Source organism: Monodon monoceros, unplaced genomic scaffold (genome assembly GCF_005190385.1).
Source record: "Monodon monoceros isolate NGI ecotype Baffin Bay Population unplaced genomic scaffold, NGI_Narwhal_1 Super_Scaffold_15, whole genome shotgun sequence".
Classification (NCBI taxonomy): domain Eukaryota; kingdom Metazoa; phylum Chordata; class Mammalia; order Artiodactyla; family Monodontidae; genus Monodon; species Monodon monoceros.
The window spans coordinates 71,985,304-72,000,003 of NW_021703771.1; the positions used below are offsets into that span (position 1 = coordinate 71,985,304).

The window sequence follows — 14,700 nt, forward strand, 5'->3', positions numbered from 1 at the left end:
TTATAATAGATACTAATAAAATAGGTAGGCAGTGGGAATTCCCTGACTGTCCAGTTTGAGTTCAATACCTGGTCGGGGAACTAAGATTCCCACAAGCCTCATGGCACGGCCGAAAAAATAAATAAAATAAAATAAAATAGGCATTATTCTAGGTGAGGAAACAGACTCGGAGAGATGAAATAATTGCCCACAGTCATGGAGGTGGTGAGTAGCAGAGCCAGGGCTGGAATCTAGGGCATAAATCTGTGTTCTTGGCATTCAGCCATCCTGTCTCCTGACTCCTTCCTCTTGTCAGAATCACCTTCCCTTCCGTATTCTGATCTCAGCTGAGCAAGAAGCAAATCACACGCCAAATGATGATGGAATGAGAGCATCTTGATTGTCGTACTTTTGACTTGATACTCGTACTTTCAAGTCAGAGGTGAATGGGAGAAGTAATGCTCTAAACCCAAGGAATCCAGTCCGGGCTGGGATTTCAGGCCCTGGGTCAGGCATAGGCAGAAGAACCTCATGTACCACGTGAGGACTGCCCCCAGCACAGGCTAAGGTGGCCTCTTTGGAAGCATTTGCCATGTTTCCCTCCAAACTCTTTACCAGATGCCGACGTGCTAGAACCAGGAAGTAGAGCTACATACATCACAGGCATGTGTGAACCAGCTGGTCCCAAACTCAAATGTGACACTGAAGTATTGGAATCTCTGATGACAATGCCAAATATAGAATCCAGAAAATTTCCAGACCACTGCTGAGTGACAGGTCCTTAACTTCCCCAAGGCCCCTTAAGACTGTGCATAAATGAGGGCCTTTGCACACCTCTCTGGACACCTGGGCTAAATATGAAGTCATGATCTGTGATTGGACTACTTTTAGAGAAAAGTCCTCTGTTGGGCTGCCCCTGCCACCAGGCTATGCCTCTCAGCCCCATCACTTCATCCCTGGAAGTGGAGGGTAGACTGTATCTGGAAGAGGTTGCCATTTTTACTTCCAGTAACGTAAGGACCCTTGGTCTTCAGTCCATATTAGGTGTCCTGAGGAAGGAGCGGGAGACATTCACGATGTGTGCACACTGCTTCTGGTCCGGCCAGTATTCATCAGAACCACAGACCCTGCTTTTAAACTCCCTTGAAAGATCCGGGAATAATTCTTGAGTGAATATATTTGTGCTGCGGGTGATGGAGAACTTTGGACCAGATATAATTTTGAATCTCCCTCCCCACCACCATCTCCTTGACATCAAAGTCAACCTTGGGTTGTATTTAATAGCAGCAGTCTTTTTTATATTTGTAACTGTAATTCCCATCAGTTGGAAAACTAAGAAACTTCTGGAATTTTAAAGGCCTGCTACCAGTCACTCATCTTTTGCCCCTCTGGAGCGAGCCACGCTCTCCCTTTATCTTTGACATTTAACCACACGCTGGGACCCTCATCCCAGGTGGTATATTTAGTGCCATCCGTCTGTTCCAAGGAACTTGGTGCTTTTTCCCCTTCACAATTCAGCTGGCAGAAAGCTGCAGTGCTCAAAAGTTTCCTTATAATTAAAGGGACACAGCCAGTTAGGATCACTACACCCAGAGTTTGACCTACTTCTTTTCTCACAGATGTTCACATAACACATGCAGAAAAGAACTCAATTTTCCTGCCAGCAAGTCCAAACCTTTCCACTGGTCTCTGGAAGTCTTGGCTGGATACCTGCCTCCAGTGATGGCTTGAAGAGCTGGAATCCTTGAGAAGAAATGGAACGCTCCATGGGGCTGCTTGCGTGTCCAGGCCCTTAAATGCCCTTGCTGCTTTGTAGCAGGGCCTGCGTTGATGGGAATGTCTGTCCTGGATCACCCAGCTCCGCAACTTTTTGTGTTTGGCTTATCAAGTGGGGACCGTTTGTCAGTTGCATTTGCAATCTACGACCCTTTATGGCGTTTCCTCACCCAGACTTCTCCCTTGGTGACTTAATTACTTAAATGGCATATGTATCAATAAAAAAAATTACTGTCAGCCACATGGCATTCATCCCACTCTGACTGTAAAAAGCCAACCAGACTCAACAGGAGAGCCTTTCAGAAGCGAGAACGATTGATTCCTAGCTTCTGAGGATTGCACTTGCAAACCGGGAAGGATAATTATCGTTAAATGCTAAGGAATATTGTGTTATGGATGGGCTTAGAGTGTCCAAATGCCGTTTTTAATAGGTCTGTTAAGGTGTTTGGTCTACAAAGATATTGAGAGGAGGAGGAGAAATCACATCTGAAACCTTTTAACATTAAGCCTGTGTGAAACCATTATTTGCTCAGTTTATTTTCTTTTTTATATGCATTTATTTAAGCAGGAGCTGGGTTTATGGAGGGTAAGTGATTGTGGGGAGGGGCATCACTGTGGTCGCTGCATGGTTTAGCTTATTTTTTGCAGGGTTGGGGGTCTAAAGGCAAATCTGTGAGAGAACGCAAAGGTTTGTTGACAGGAACCCGTGACTGTGTCTGTGTTGATTCCCTCCAGGCGGGGAGGAACAGGTGTTTGAGAATTCCCCGGTCCCGGATGAAAGGTCTGCCCTGTACTCTGGAGTGCACAAGAAGCCATTTTTCTTTGATGCCTCTCCTGAGAAACCTCCAGAAGATGATTCAGACTCTCTCACCACTTCTCCGTCATCCAGCAGCCTGGACACCTGGGGTGCCGGCCGGAAGTTGGTCAAAACCTTCAGCAAAGGAGAGAGCCGGGGCCTGATCAAGCCCTCCAAGAAGATGGGGACGTTCTTCTCCTACCCAGAGGACGACAAGGCCCCGAAGGTGTCCCGCTCCCTCACCGAGGGGGAGATGAAGAAGGGTCTCGGGTCCCTGAGCCACGGGGTAAGTACCGATGGTGTTTGCTTCTACGACAGCCACCGTCGCCGGCACCACCTCCTAGTGTCCCTAGAGGAGGTTCAGAGCGTCCGGAAGCAGATCCGCTTGAAGAAAACGGATACTAATTATTCCTGTTCTAGAGCTTTCCTCTGCCAGCGTCCCTCTAGAAAAGGCATCAACAGCACCACCTGCGACCTGCAGCTGCTCCGGCAGAAACCCAAAGGGGGCGGGGTCTGTGGCGGCCCCGGCAGGAGGGTGCGCGGGCGCCCCTCCATCAGCGAGTTCAATGTCACCTACGTGGTGGAGCGCAGCCTGTACAGCCACCTGAACCTGACCCAGCTAGTGCGTCCTGCCTCAGACAGGACCCTGAGCAAGGCCGAGAAGCAGGACCTGAGACGGTGCTTGCTGGAGGAGGAGGAGACCAGGAGGAAGTGGGCCGCCACGGTGGACCGCTGTACCAAAAGGGTTCTCTTGAGAATCCGCCAGAAGTCTGTGAGTCACAACGACGGTCATGGGGACGGCCTTGTCATTTCTGTGATGTGCAGTCAAGCATTATGGCCTTTCTTGCGTGCAGCCTGGCGTCCTCCCCGCTCTTCTCATGCTCTGTCCCTCCATCACCTCCATTCCTACCCCCGCTTTCCTTGAGGAATGGCTTCTCCCTCTTTCCCATTTGTCCTCTTGCCAGTTGTTTGAGTTTTAATTTAAAACTAAACATTGAAGCTGATCCAGAGAAGGGCTCTCAGAGTACAGGGGTGGGGTCTGGCCTCCTTCTAGAAGTGGCTGTCTTGAGTCGCAGCCATCATGTCACTTGGCCTCAAGGAAGCTGATTCAAAACAGAAGGAAGTTTTGCCCTTAAAAGAGATGTTTCTTCTCTCAGTGAGTTAAAACAGTAGGAACTAGCTCACGGTAGATTGCCACCATCATCGTCGCCAATTTGGTGATTCGAAAAAACACTGTAAGGTACTTTCTTTTATTACTAGGGGCAGACGGAAAGTTCTCAAATCTAAAAGGAAAGAAAAATTAGAGCTCTTTTGTTTTACTTAAGTATATTTGATGTGCTTATCTTTTTAAACAAAAGGATCAACGTTTGGAAATGTCCTCCACTGCCCCATAGATTATTCTGTACATAGCAAGGAATAAAGTACTTACTTTCAAATAATGATATGGTCTTCAATTTTATTACTGAATTATTAGAGACCTAGTAAAATTTATTTTCAGGGCAAGACTTATATTGAACTGGAGAACATAGGGATTTCCCCCCTGAAATTCCCACCCAACTTTTAGTTTGCACAAGAGCCCATATAAAATGGCACAGGGTGTGGAGGAACTGTGCGCTTCCTGGCCCCTGGCGCCCTGCTTGATCCACTTGGGTCTGCTGGCCTGTCCCCTTTTATAGGTCTGAAGGAGTAGACTGTACTGCCACCTCCCATGATGGCTTCTCCCAGAGTTCCTTCACATTTGTAACATGTTCTTCCCCAGACGGTTGCTGTAATTTAAATTCATTCAATCAAGTTCTGCTTTTGGGGTCAATGCCCTCCTTAAAGGATGCTTAGGTCCGTACCAGCCCTTAGGTTTTCCAGATATTCCCATGTGTTGACTTTCTTGCTCGATCTCCACTTTTTTCACATTCTTATAAATCTTGCAGCACTTTTAATATTAACAGTTAACAGCTTTTCCTCTGGCTCTTTGTCATGGCAACAGCCTCGGTTGGTTTTGTTTTTGTTGTAAAATAACAGTTCTTTGTTATTATTTCTTGTTGTCACTCCTTCAGTTCTGACCCACAGATCTTTTGGGAAATACTTGTGGCTACCTAGTCTTGGTATAATTTGTTTTTTACCTTCCAAGGTGTTCTGCCTAGTTCATCTGCCTCTGCACCTTTGGACATGACCTTGATAGAACAGATCCACTTCTTCTCTGTAAATTGATGACTCAGCCCCATGGGTTTAAATCATGCAATACTGAGAATTTTTCCGATTGAGTGCCTTGAGTTGCTCATGTATCCCTTATATTATTTATTGCCAGGTTAATGATATAACTTCATCAGGACCTTCTCTCTAGAAGTTATATTTCTAAGATTTGTGCCATTGTGGGTCCTTGTGTGCACATTGTGAGCCAGTGATTAATTCTTCATTGACGTTTGAGTATGGACATTTGGACAAGCTTGTTTTCACGTAACAATTCCACCCCCTGTAAAAGTGGCACTCTGTAACCTCTATCCCCAGTACCAGCCTGAGGCTGGGTATTTTTAAAGTACTGTGAACTTGAGGCAGTACTGGACAGTTTTAATACTTGCTGAAATACGTGTTCAGTGCTAAATCAGAAATTTGTACATACCGTTTCTTGTAAGTATAATTGTACAATCAAGAAAACAAAATTTAATTTTCTAGTTATTCAGAGAACATAGGGGAATGTAAGTTCTTCTTCTTTTGGCCGCACTGTGCAGCATGTTGGGATCTTAGTTCCCCAACCAGGGATCGAACCTGTGCCCCCTGCAGTGGAAGCTCGGCGTGTTAACCACTGGACCACCAGGGAGGTCCCAGAATATAAGTGTTTTAACAACAGAAGAGGGTTTTTTGTTTTTCTGGGTTTTTTTAAGGGATTAAAATAATTTCTTTACTTGGTTTACTTAAAAATTGTTTTCCTTTCTTCTTGTCATATATCTCTTTCATTTTATTCAAAAGTATAGTTTCCTTTACTCTTCAACCTTGATCTTTTTGTCTTTCAAAAAATGCCATATTTGCTTGATGAAACCTCCGGGAAATGACAATGCTTTGTACTCACTGGAAACGGTCGCTTGTTTTGCTTTTTATTTGGTCATTCAATTTTTGTTTGGGGAAACAGACATGCATGACATTTTGGAATTTTGTCCATTAAAAAAAAAAAATCCAAACCCCCCCAAAACGTGTTTTCAGCTGCATGACCATTCCATTGACTGGTGCTTCTCATCCACAAGCATCTATCTAAAATGTTCTTGTAAATATCTGTACAGGAGATGTTTGAACTTGAAAAACCTCATTTAAGCTTTATTCATGTAGACCACCAAAGATTGGTTTACATTCTTTTACTATTCTCTCTTGTTTTCTCTGTTGAAAGAGTGCTGCTTCAAGAACTACCTGACATTACGGAAAGAGTTGGAGATTAGTTCAGGTGGTGCTGACGGTTATATTTTGTTCATCCTCCATTGATAAAGAAGAATCAGTTCCAAATATCTTAGCATGTCACTGGGAGAGGTTTTAGTTGGTAGTTAAGAAAACCAGTCCACTCTTTCCTCTAAACTTCTTATTTTAGGAGACAATGCATGCAGCAGTCATATGAAGACATAAATGAGCTTCTAATTTATTGCAGGTGTAGTTTCCACATAAATTCTTTGTCAGTTATTTCATATGCATCAGAAATAACATGCTGGGCTCCAGTGCTGCAGTCGGTGTTGGAATTCAAAGCAGGGAAGTACAAAAGCCGTAAAACGATGAGGCATCTGGACGCCATACTGTGTCTGTGGAGGGAGCCCTGAGTCACAGGAGAGGAACTAGAATAAAATGACTGCCTTTGCAAAAATGAGAAAATTTATTTGGCACTATAAGCTGCAAAGGGAAAGTTAAAGTTAAAAATTAGCCTTGAGAGATGGTCGTAACATTGCTTGCAGATTAGGGGATTTGGTGAGTGTTTTTGTTTACAGAGATCTTTCTCTTTTTATAGAGTAGATATAGGTCCAGTTGAGTTGACTGTAAGGGAAATCAGATTGTCCATTGATATTTTTATATAAAATGAGAATAATGTCCATTGAAGGTTATGTCTGTGGTTGATTATTTAAAACAGCAGCAACAGCTTTGCTGAAGGAGAAAAACAGCTGTGTGATATCCTGAATGTCGGTTATCCTGAAATATAACACTGCTGTATCTCCTGGCCTTTCCTTCTGCTACACCTGCTATGTTTCACTTCTTGGCCCATTCCTGGGATTGCTCTGGTTTTACATTTGAAGCTCCCAGAATTATAAGGCCCAGAACTAAGCTCCAGTTCTTCATTTGCATATTTAGAATGTTGACTAAGCCTAAACTTCAATATAACAATTGTCAGGACAAGCTACCAAATTCTCAGTGTGGCCCTAATGAAAAGTAATGGAAGAAACCAGCATTCCTAGAGTGTCTGCTTTGTGCCAGGCAGTGTGCTAGAAGTCTCAAATATAGGCTATAGACAGTATTTTACTAATGAAGAAACCAAAGCTCAGAGAGTTCAGTACTCTACCTGTGATCACACAGCAAGTTAAGTGTGGTAGAACCAGGATTTGGGTCCCTATCTGTGTGATTCCAAAAACCTAGGCACTTTCCTTCCTGGATGTTTCTACTTTCTCAGTTCAGTTAATATGTATCTAAGGTGTATTTATTTTTAAAAAGCAATGTTTATAGTATATGTTGTGCTTTTCTGTTCATTTCTTCCTTTTAATAGCTGTTAACTAGAGTTCTCTGAGAAACGGGTAATACAAAATATTGGCACCCAAATCTGTGATTCACATTTTATTACCAATTGCTTAAGAAGGTAATCGGTGATAACAAAAATTAATGTGCTTTGAATTTCTCCTTTTTCTTAAAGATTTGGGGGTTGGCGGGGAGAGGTGGTGCTTGAGTAGCTTTTGCTAGAAAAACAGCAGAGAATTCAAACCAAGTTCTGGAAATATAAAAGCACTGAAACATAAGCAGTTCCATAAAGTTTGAAACGAACCGAAAGGACAGTGAAGTTTTCATTCTATCAGTGTTTTTCCTATTGAAATTAAAGTAGTGTGGTCAGAGACAGTCACGGAATCAATCTTTTTCTTTCTGGGCAAATGTGGTATCTTTATTTCATACACTCTGAGGAAAGGGTCATAAGTAATTAAGTTGGGCAGTTAGATGGGAGAGTTATCAGCATTTTTGGCTAGGTCAGGGAAGCAATGAGTGAGTAATCCTCTTGGCCTGATTGGACTCTACTATAAACATAACCTTTTTCCCTCCGTCTCAGCGATTTAAAACTAAACAAAACAAGAGTCCCTCAGAAAAGCCTGCTGTCAGTGGCAGGGCTATAGGACTTCACTTCTGGGTTTCCAAGACCACTCTGAGCACATGGGTTCCCTAATACATGTTCCCTCATTATCACCACTGTGTGCAGCCGATATTAAGGGGTCTGGAAGGGAAATTTTGTTGCTAAGAGACAGGGAGTCTTAGAGCACTTAACACATGTATGGTTTTTTGGTTGGTGTATTTTTTTTTTTTTTTTTTTTTTACCAGTTGGTTTTTGCCTGTGAAGAGGATTCTGAACCTCTGGTGTAGGCACAGTTCCAGTGGCCTGTGGAAGGGCAAAATGAGTGGCGTCTCCTTATAACACGAATCATGTATTTTTTTTCTTCATCATTTCTCGTCTCTTACTCTCATCCTGTAACACGTTTGTGGTTCAGTGACATCCTACAAAGGGGACGTGTGTTGGGTTGGCACACTACTGGAGGATCTTAGCATAACTGGATTGTTAGTGCTCTGCCCTCTCCTTTCCACAGAGAACCTGCAGTTTTGGAGGATTTGACTTGACAAATCGTTCTCTGCACATTGGCAGTAATAATTCTGACCCATTGGTGAGTATACATCAGAGGGGAAGCAAAAGATTTGGATTCAAGTGATGTGGCTGACATAGTTTCACATTTAGTATCTTTGAGAATCGGTACTGGGTGACCTTTTCCTCGGGATCCTAAATCGCATTTGGAGAGAAGCTCTATTTCCCCATCTTAAAGACTCTTCACAGTCCCACATGGACTGAATGATGACCACCTGTGGCCTCCATCTCTCTCTTTGCAGAAGCATCATTTCTTTAATGCCCTGGTTTCCAGGTTTCTTCAAGTCACACGTCCAGATGAGTTTAGAGGGTCTTAGTCATTGGTGCACGTGTGCTTTTTGCTCATACTAGTTGCAAGTGCACGTGACTGTGACACATAGGTAGGGCCACAGCGTGGAGCCCTGTGATTGGGGTTCTAAGAGTATGTGACAGCATTTCTGAAAACCAGGCTTGTCATAGGCCAAGTGCATAGCCCTACACCAAGCGTAGGTCTTTCTGATCTGGGGTATCCTGAAATGAACCCAGTCCCCTTGGGGCCAAAGCAAGCCAGACTCCTCAGGGCCAAGGTGACCACCTGCTCAGACCTGCCACTGGATCACAGTCCGGGGACAGGCCACCTTTACAGTGTACAGGTTCTCCCTAAGGTTTACTTTCTGAGGTCCCAGAGCTGTAGGTGAGTTTTCCATACAGTTTTGTTTTCCCCTTGTGCAGCTGGTCATGCAACTGTGAAATTAGGATTCTGTGCTTTATAGTTGTTATGGCCATGTGTTAGCGAAAGCACCCATCTATGATTTTTTGAAGTGTTTGAGAATTTCCTGGAAGAATAAAACTATTTTATTTGGATATCAAATTTTATTGATTTATAAACCAATAATTTTGTGTGGTCAGTCTTTTAAAAAGTAAAAACTATGATTTTTTTCCCCTCAGGGGAATGTTTTGTTTTTTTTTTAATGCAAAATAGAATGAAAGGAGACCACAATCTAACTTGTTCAGAAAAGAAAATTTACACAGTCTTAGGAGTTGGCCACACGAAGTGCTACAATGATATAAATCTGATCGGATGCTGGACTTTTTTTTTTTTTTTTTTTTGGCTGCGTTGGGTCTTCATTGCTGCTCATGGGCTTTCTCTAGTTGCGGAGAGCAGGGCTACTCTTCATTGCAGTGGGTGGGCTTCTCATTGTGGTGCCTTCTCTTGTTGCGGAGCATGGGCTCTAGGCGCACAGGCTCCAGTAGCTGCAGCACACGGGCTCCGTGGTTGCGGCACACGGGCCCTAGAGCGCGTGCAGGCTTCAGTAGTTGTGGTGCATGGACTCAATAGTTATGGCTTGCGGGCTCTAGGGTGCATGGGCTTCAGTAGTTGTGGCACGCGGGCTCAGTAGTTGTGGCTCATGGGCTCTAGAGCGCAGGCTCAGTAGTTATGGCTCATGGGCTTAGTTGCTCCCCAGTATGTGGGATCTTCCCAGACCAGGGATCGAACCTGTGTCCCCTGCGTTGGCAGGTGGATTCTTAACCACTGCACCATCAGGGAAGTCCCCAGATGCTGGACTTCTAATGACTGAGATTTGCCATTTTGTTCTTACCACTTTCTTGGGTGATTCAGTAGTATTATCCTTTACTTCTTCCCCGCTGCTGGGATTAAGTGAACATTGGTTCATCTAAATCATTCTTTATTGATAAGATACAGTCCCCTTGGGTATTTAAAATGGTGGGAAAACATGTACCAGGAGAAGAATATACTAAGTTTAAATAAAACAAAGTGACTCACATCCCACTTTAAGCAAACAAACAAGCAAAAGTCACTTAGTCAATAGCTTTTAATCTTTAATCAAAAAGGTAAATAACATAGCACTGAGTTAACATAAGAAAAATGTGGAGATCCTGGAGCATGCCAATGTTTTGCTGAGAGGTAGGACATTCATGGTTTGAATAATAAAACCTGTTTGTGGGCTTCATTTTCTGTGATTAAGATACTTATAACATTTTATTTTGCAGGGTAAAGAAGGAGATTTTGTGTATAAAGAAGTAATCAAATCACCTACCGCCTCCCGAATCTCTCTTGGAAAAAAGGTGAAATCAGTGAAAGAGACAATGAGGAAGAGAATGTCTAAAAAATACAGCAGCTCTGTCTCTGAGCAGGTATGTGACAGCTGAGCAAAAAGCCCCCTTGGTTCTTCCCAACAACAAGAAAAGCTGACGATTGTTGGTCTGAGGTTTTAAATGGTGCTAAATATATTCACAGGCATTAACCAGGCTCCAGGACCATGCTTGGTTTATGTAGACAAACATTGGATTCAGCAAATATTTATTAAGGGCTTAGGGTCACCCGAGCGCCAGGTTTGGTGCTGGGAATACAAAGCAGGCCCTGACTTCTACGTACAGATGAGAGAAAAAGACAGACATGTAAAGAAATGATTATTCTTTAATGCAATAAGCACTAAAAATTAGAACACAAAGGAAGGATTTTATTTTCTAAAATATTCCTTGCTCCACAATGGACATCACCAGAATCAAACCTTAAAAAGACACTCAAGTTTTCTTAGCCGACTTTTCAAATAAATGTAGCATAAGTTGTTCTTAGGAGCATGTAGCAAGTCTGAGAAGTAAAGTCAGAAAGTGCTTCCTGGCTGCAAGACTTACACAGTAATCGTGTTTCTGCAGGGGTGTGTTCACTAACCATCCCTATCTGCAGACTTTAAGACATCACAGAACTGACACCACTTCCTTCCCCAGTTCTATAAGTTCATCTCTAGGAACATAACCTTCTTTTTATCGGTCTTATTTTTATGGGTGGAGGGAATAAAGACACTTGGAAGGCTGGGCCTGAGATAATTTGACCATTAGATTTTCAAAACGCTCTCCTCTGGCACCTTAATAGTCTGCATTCTGTAGTCTGTTGAAGTCTCCGTTTGTGAACTGCTTGTCTACTTATGAAATATGTAGGTAATGCTGCTTCATCTGCCAAATAGAACAGCAGGGAAAGCAGGCATTTTTGCTCAGCTGCTGCCCTCTGGTGGACATGGTGAGCTAAAAACCAAGCATCGCCCTGTTTGAACCAGCTAGCCAGCCTCCCGCGCTGTGCTTCAAACAAAGCCTGCATATCTTCAGCTTGTTGCAGTGGTTCTCGTGGGGTGTTGGGGGTGTGTTGGGGGGTGTTGATTTTGCTCCCTCACCAACCCCAGGGGCATTGGCTAGGGGCATTTTTAATAGTGGCAGTGGGTCAGAGTGGGCTACTGGCATCTAGAGGATAGAGGTCAGGGATGCATCTTATGAGGGGCAGGACAGTCCATGGAAACAAAGAATTAACCATGCAAAACGATGAGAGTGCTCAGATTGAGAAACTGGCCGGTTAGACCTGCAGGGGACGTCTGGCTGCCTCCAGTATCTCTTCTCCACGAATATTTTCCTTAATCTTTTCGTTTCTTGTCCCTATGGGTATGGGAGTGATGGTGATTCTGTATTACTGCCCAGCCATGAAGCAAGCTGTGCATGCTCGAGTGAGACAGACATTATGCCAGTGAAAGCAGTGCCGTGAATTAAAGCACTTTATTTAGTTGGCTTTTCCCCCAAATTGAAACATCCACTAAAAGCTCTTATAAACTTACATTCCTAGGGGTCTTCTGCTTCGTGGGTCATGAGCATAGAACTTTCATGTCATTTTGAGCATTTTTCTATAATTTTACTACTATATAGATGTCTTGTAGTTTTAGTTCTGTTTTTTTTTTAAAGCGGTTGTTGCACATAATCAAAAAAAGAAGGAATCATTATAATGCTTTTTAGAGAGAGGAAATTAACATTGTAAGGCTTTAAAAAAAAACTTTCTAGCAAAGACACCGTGACTGTTTTAGTAAGGATTTTTATCTGCTCTGTTCCTGCTATATGCCCAGCCTCTGAAATAGTACCTCTTCTTGTAATCAATAAATATGTGATGAATAAATTAATAATTTTTAAAAAGCATTTGTGAACATACAGTATCAGAGGTGTGTATTTGGTATTGCTGTTTTTCAGACTGGGAGGTTTTTTCCAGAAGCACTTAAAAAAGATTTTAATTGGAAAGGTGGCTTATTTTATGATTCAGAAAAGAGGAATGAAAACCTCAGGAATTCATCCTTTGCAGCTTCAGTAACCTCCTAACGATGCACCCTCTGTTTGTAGTCGTTGCGGTTGTTTGCTCGCTTTCCTTAAATGTAAAGCAGAAGTGTGTTTTGGATCAGAAGCTGCCCTTTCTATTGTCCTTAAATGTTTGCAGGGCCCTGCAGATCTCATCAGAGCCCTTCTGATGATTCGGTATTATGCAAATAACAGGTTGCCCTTAGATGGTTTTGTGTTCACGTGGCTGTGTAATAATATGCCAGAAAGTGTTCTCTTTGGGCCAGTAAACCGTTCTGACTGCAGACTTTTTAAAATGTGATACTGTCTTATCTATTAGCACCTCAAGTCAAATGAGTGTGCTATAGTTACATGTGCGGATGGGGGGCTGTCCACCCCAAAAGTGAGAAGTACTGCTGAGTCACTACTGCCAGCATCTGATCTAAAAGGGACTTCCCAGCTGTTTATTAACAACAGGAGTGAAAGAAGCTAAAATCGTAGGGTGACTTAGGGAAACGGTATTATAGACAGAAAAATAGTATGTTTGCTGTACAGCTGACCCTTGAACAACACAGGTTTTGAACTGCATAGGTCCACTCATAGGTGGAGTTTTTCAGTAGTAAACGCTACAGTACTACACGATCTGTGGTTGTCTGAATCCACAGATGCAGAGCCGCAGATAAGGAGGGCCAACTGCAAAGCTGGTCGGCACCCCTAACCCCCGTGTTGTTCAAGGGTCAACTGTATATCTGGGTCCTAAGTCGGTATTTTATTAGCCAATTTTAGTAATTTGTGTAAACAGAAATATAAGAATCTGTGCTTTGTGTGTGTGTGTGTGTGTGTGTGTGTGTGTGTGTGTGTGTGTAAATGTTTCCCTTCAAATAGATTAAATATTCTATGATGATACTTCCGGATACTACACTACTAGTGGGTTGTATCTGATCTACGTTTGAAGTCCAGCGTTATTACTGAACGAGGGAGTATACTAAGAGTCTCTAAGCCTTTAACGAAATGTTTTGTCTACAAGGTAGATAGATTCTTTTCAAAAATATCTATTTGAGTAGGAAAAATACTTTTTGAGTGTTTAATTAATAGTTACATGAACCACGACTTTAAAATGAAGTAAGGATTTAGATGAAAAAGGAAGGTACATTTTGGGTAAAGAATCAGACTTGGGTGTAAAGATGGATTTGACTGATGTCGTTGAGGGCTAAACTGCTGTGAATTACAAAAGGACACCCATCCACTCTGGTGAAACATAATTTTGTCAAAACCCGTTTCAGGATTCAGGCCTTGATGGAATGCCGGGCTCCCCTCCATCCTCTCAGCCTGACAGCGAACACATGGACAAGCCCAAGCTCAAAGCCGGAGGTTCTGTGGAGAGTCTGCGGAGTTCTCTGAGCGGTCAAAGCTCAATGAGTAGGTCTAGTTTGCAAACGTAGATGATTTCCTTGGAGTCAAAATCAGACTTTTACTGAGTGTCAGGTTCAGGCAGTTTAAAGATAAATTAGACCAAGTTCTTACCCTTAAGGTGCTGTTACAGAGACAGACCTGCAAAACAGCTGGCCCTAGAATCCTATTTGTTTAGTAGTTGATGTCTAGCAGTGCCACAAAATTGAGGGTAATGATTTTGGTTGGAGGAGAGAGGGGAAGCACGCCAGCAGAAGATCTGGAGACTGGGGGGGAGTAGGTCAAGGGGAAGGGCTCATGAAGGTGTGCAGCAAACTGAGAGGAGAGGACTGGGGCCCTGCTGCGCACACGTTGCTCTCCTGACCTCTGGGCACATCCTCCACCTACAGTAGTAATTAGCGATCCTCTGACCACTTTTTTGTCTTACAGATTTTGGTAAAAATCTCTCATCTGTGCATTGCCCCCTGCCATTTTCCTTGTCATAGTGAATCCAATTCCTTTGTTAGCATTGTAGTGGGGGTTTAATAAAAGAGAAGACAGATGCTTCTCTTCATTCTCCAATCCTTAATCAGAAACATTTTATGCAGAATTCAACACCATAATGTAATGTTATTTTTCCCTGATGCATTTCGGGTAGTGGGAAGTGCCAATAATTCTCTTCTGGCTTGACAAAGAAAGCTAATGTCTTCATAACTTTTATGAATACAAAATGTTGATTAAAACATTATTATCAGGGCAATAAAATAATCAACTAAGAAATGGGGGGAAAAAATAATAAGAGGAGAAGAGAATGACAGAT

At 42.9% G+C, this 14,700-nt stretch overlaps 1 protein-coding gene across 3 annotated transcripts in view; it reads left to right on the forward strand.

Annotated features, from left to right (window-relative positions):
• Positions 1 to 14,700, forward strand: part of SASH1 (SAM and SH3 domain containing 1) — a 187,448-nt gene that overhangs the window by 154,289 nt on the left and 18,459 nt on the right. For all 3 annotated transcript variants that reach the window (XM_029224143.1, XM_029224141.1, XM_029224142.1), the window contains 4 exons: positions 2,491 to 2,837; positions 8,353 to 8,427; positions 10,398 to 10,541; positions 13,775 to 13,910. In XM_029224143.1, coding sequence (XP_029079976.1) covers positions 2,491 to 2,837; positions 8,353 to 8,427; positions 10,398 to 10,541; positions 13,775 to 13,910 — 702 coding nt within the window. The remainder of the gene's footprint in view (positions 1 to 2,490; positions 2,838 to 8,352; positions 8,428 to 10,397; positions 10,542 to 13,774; positions 13,911 to 14,700) is intronic.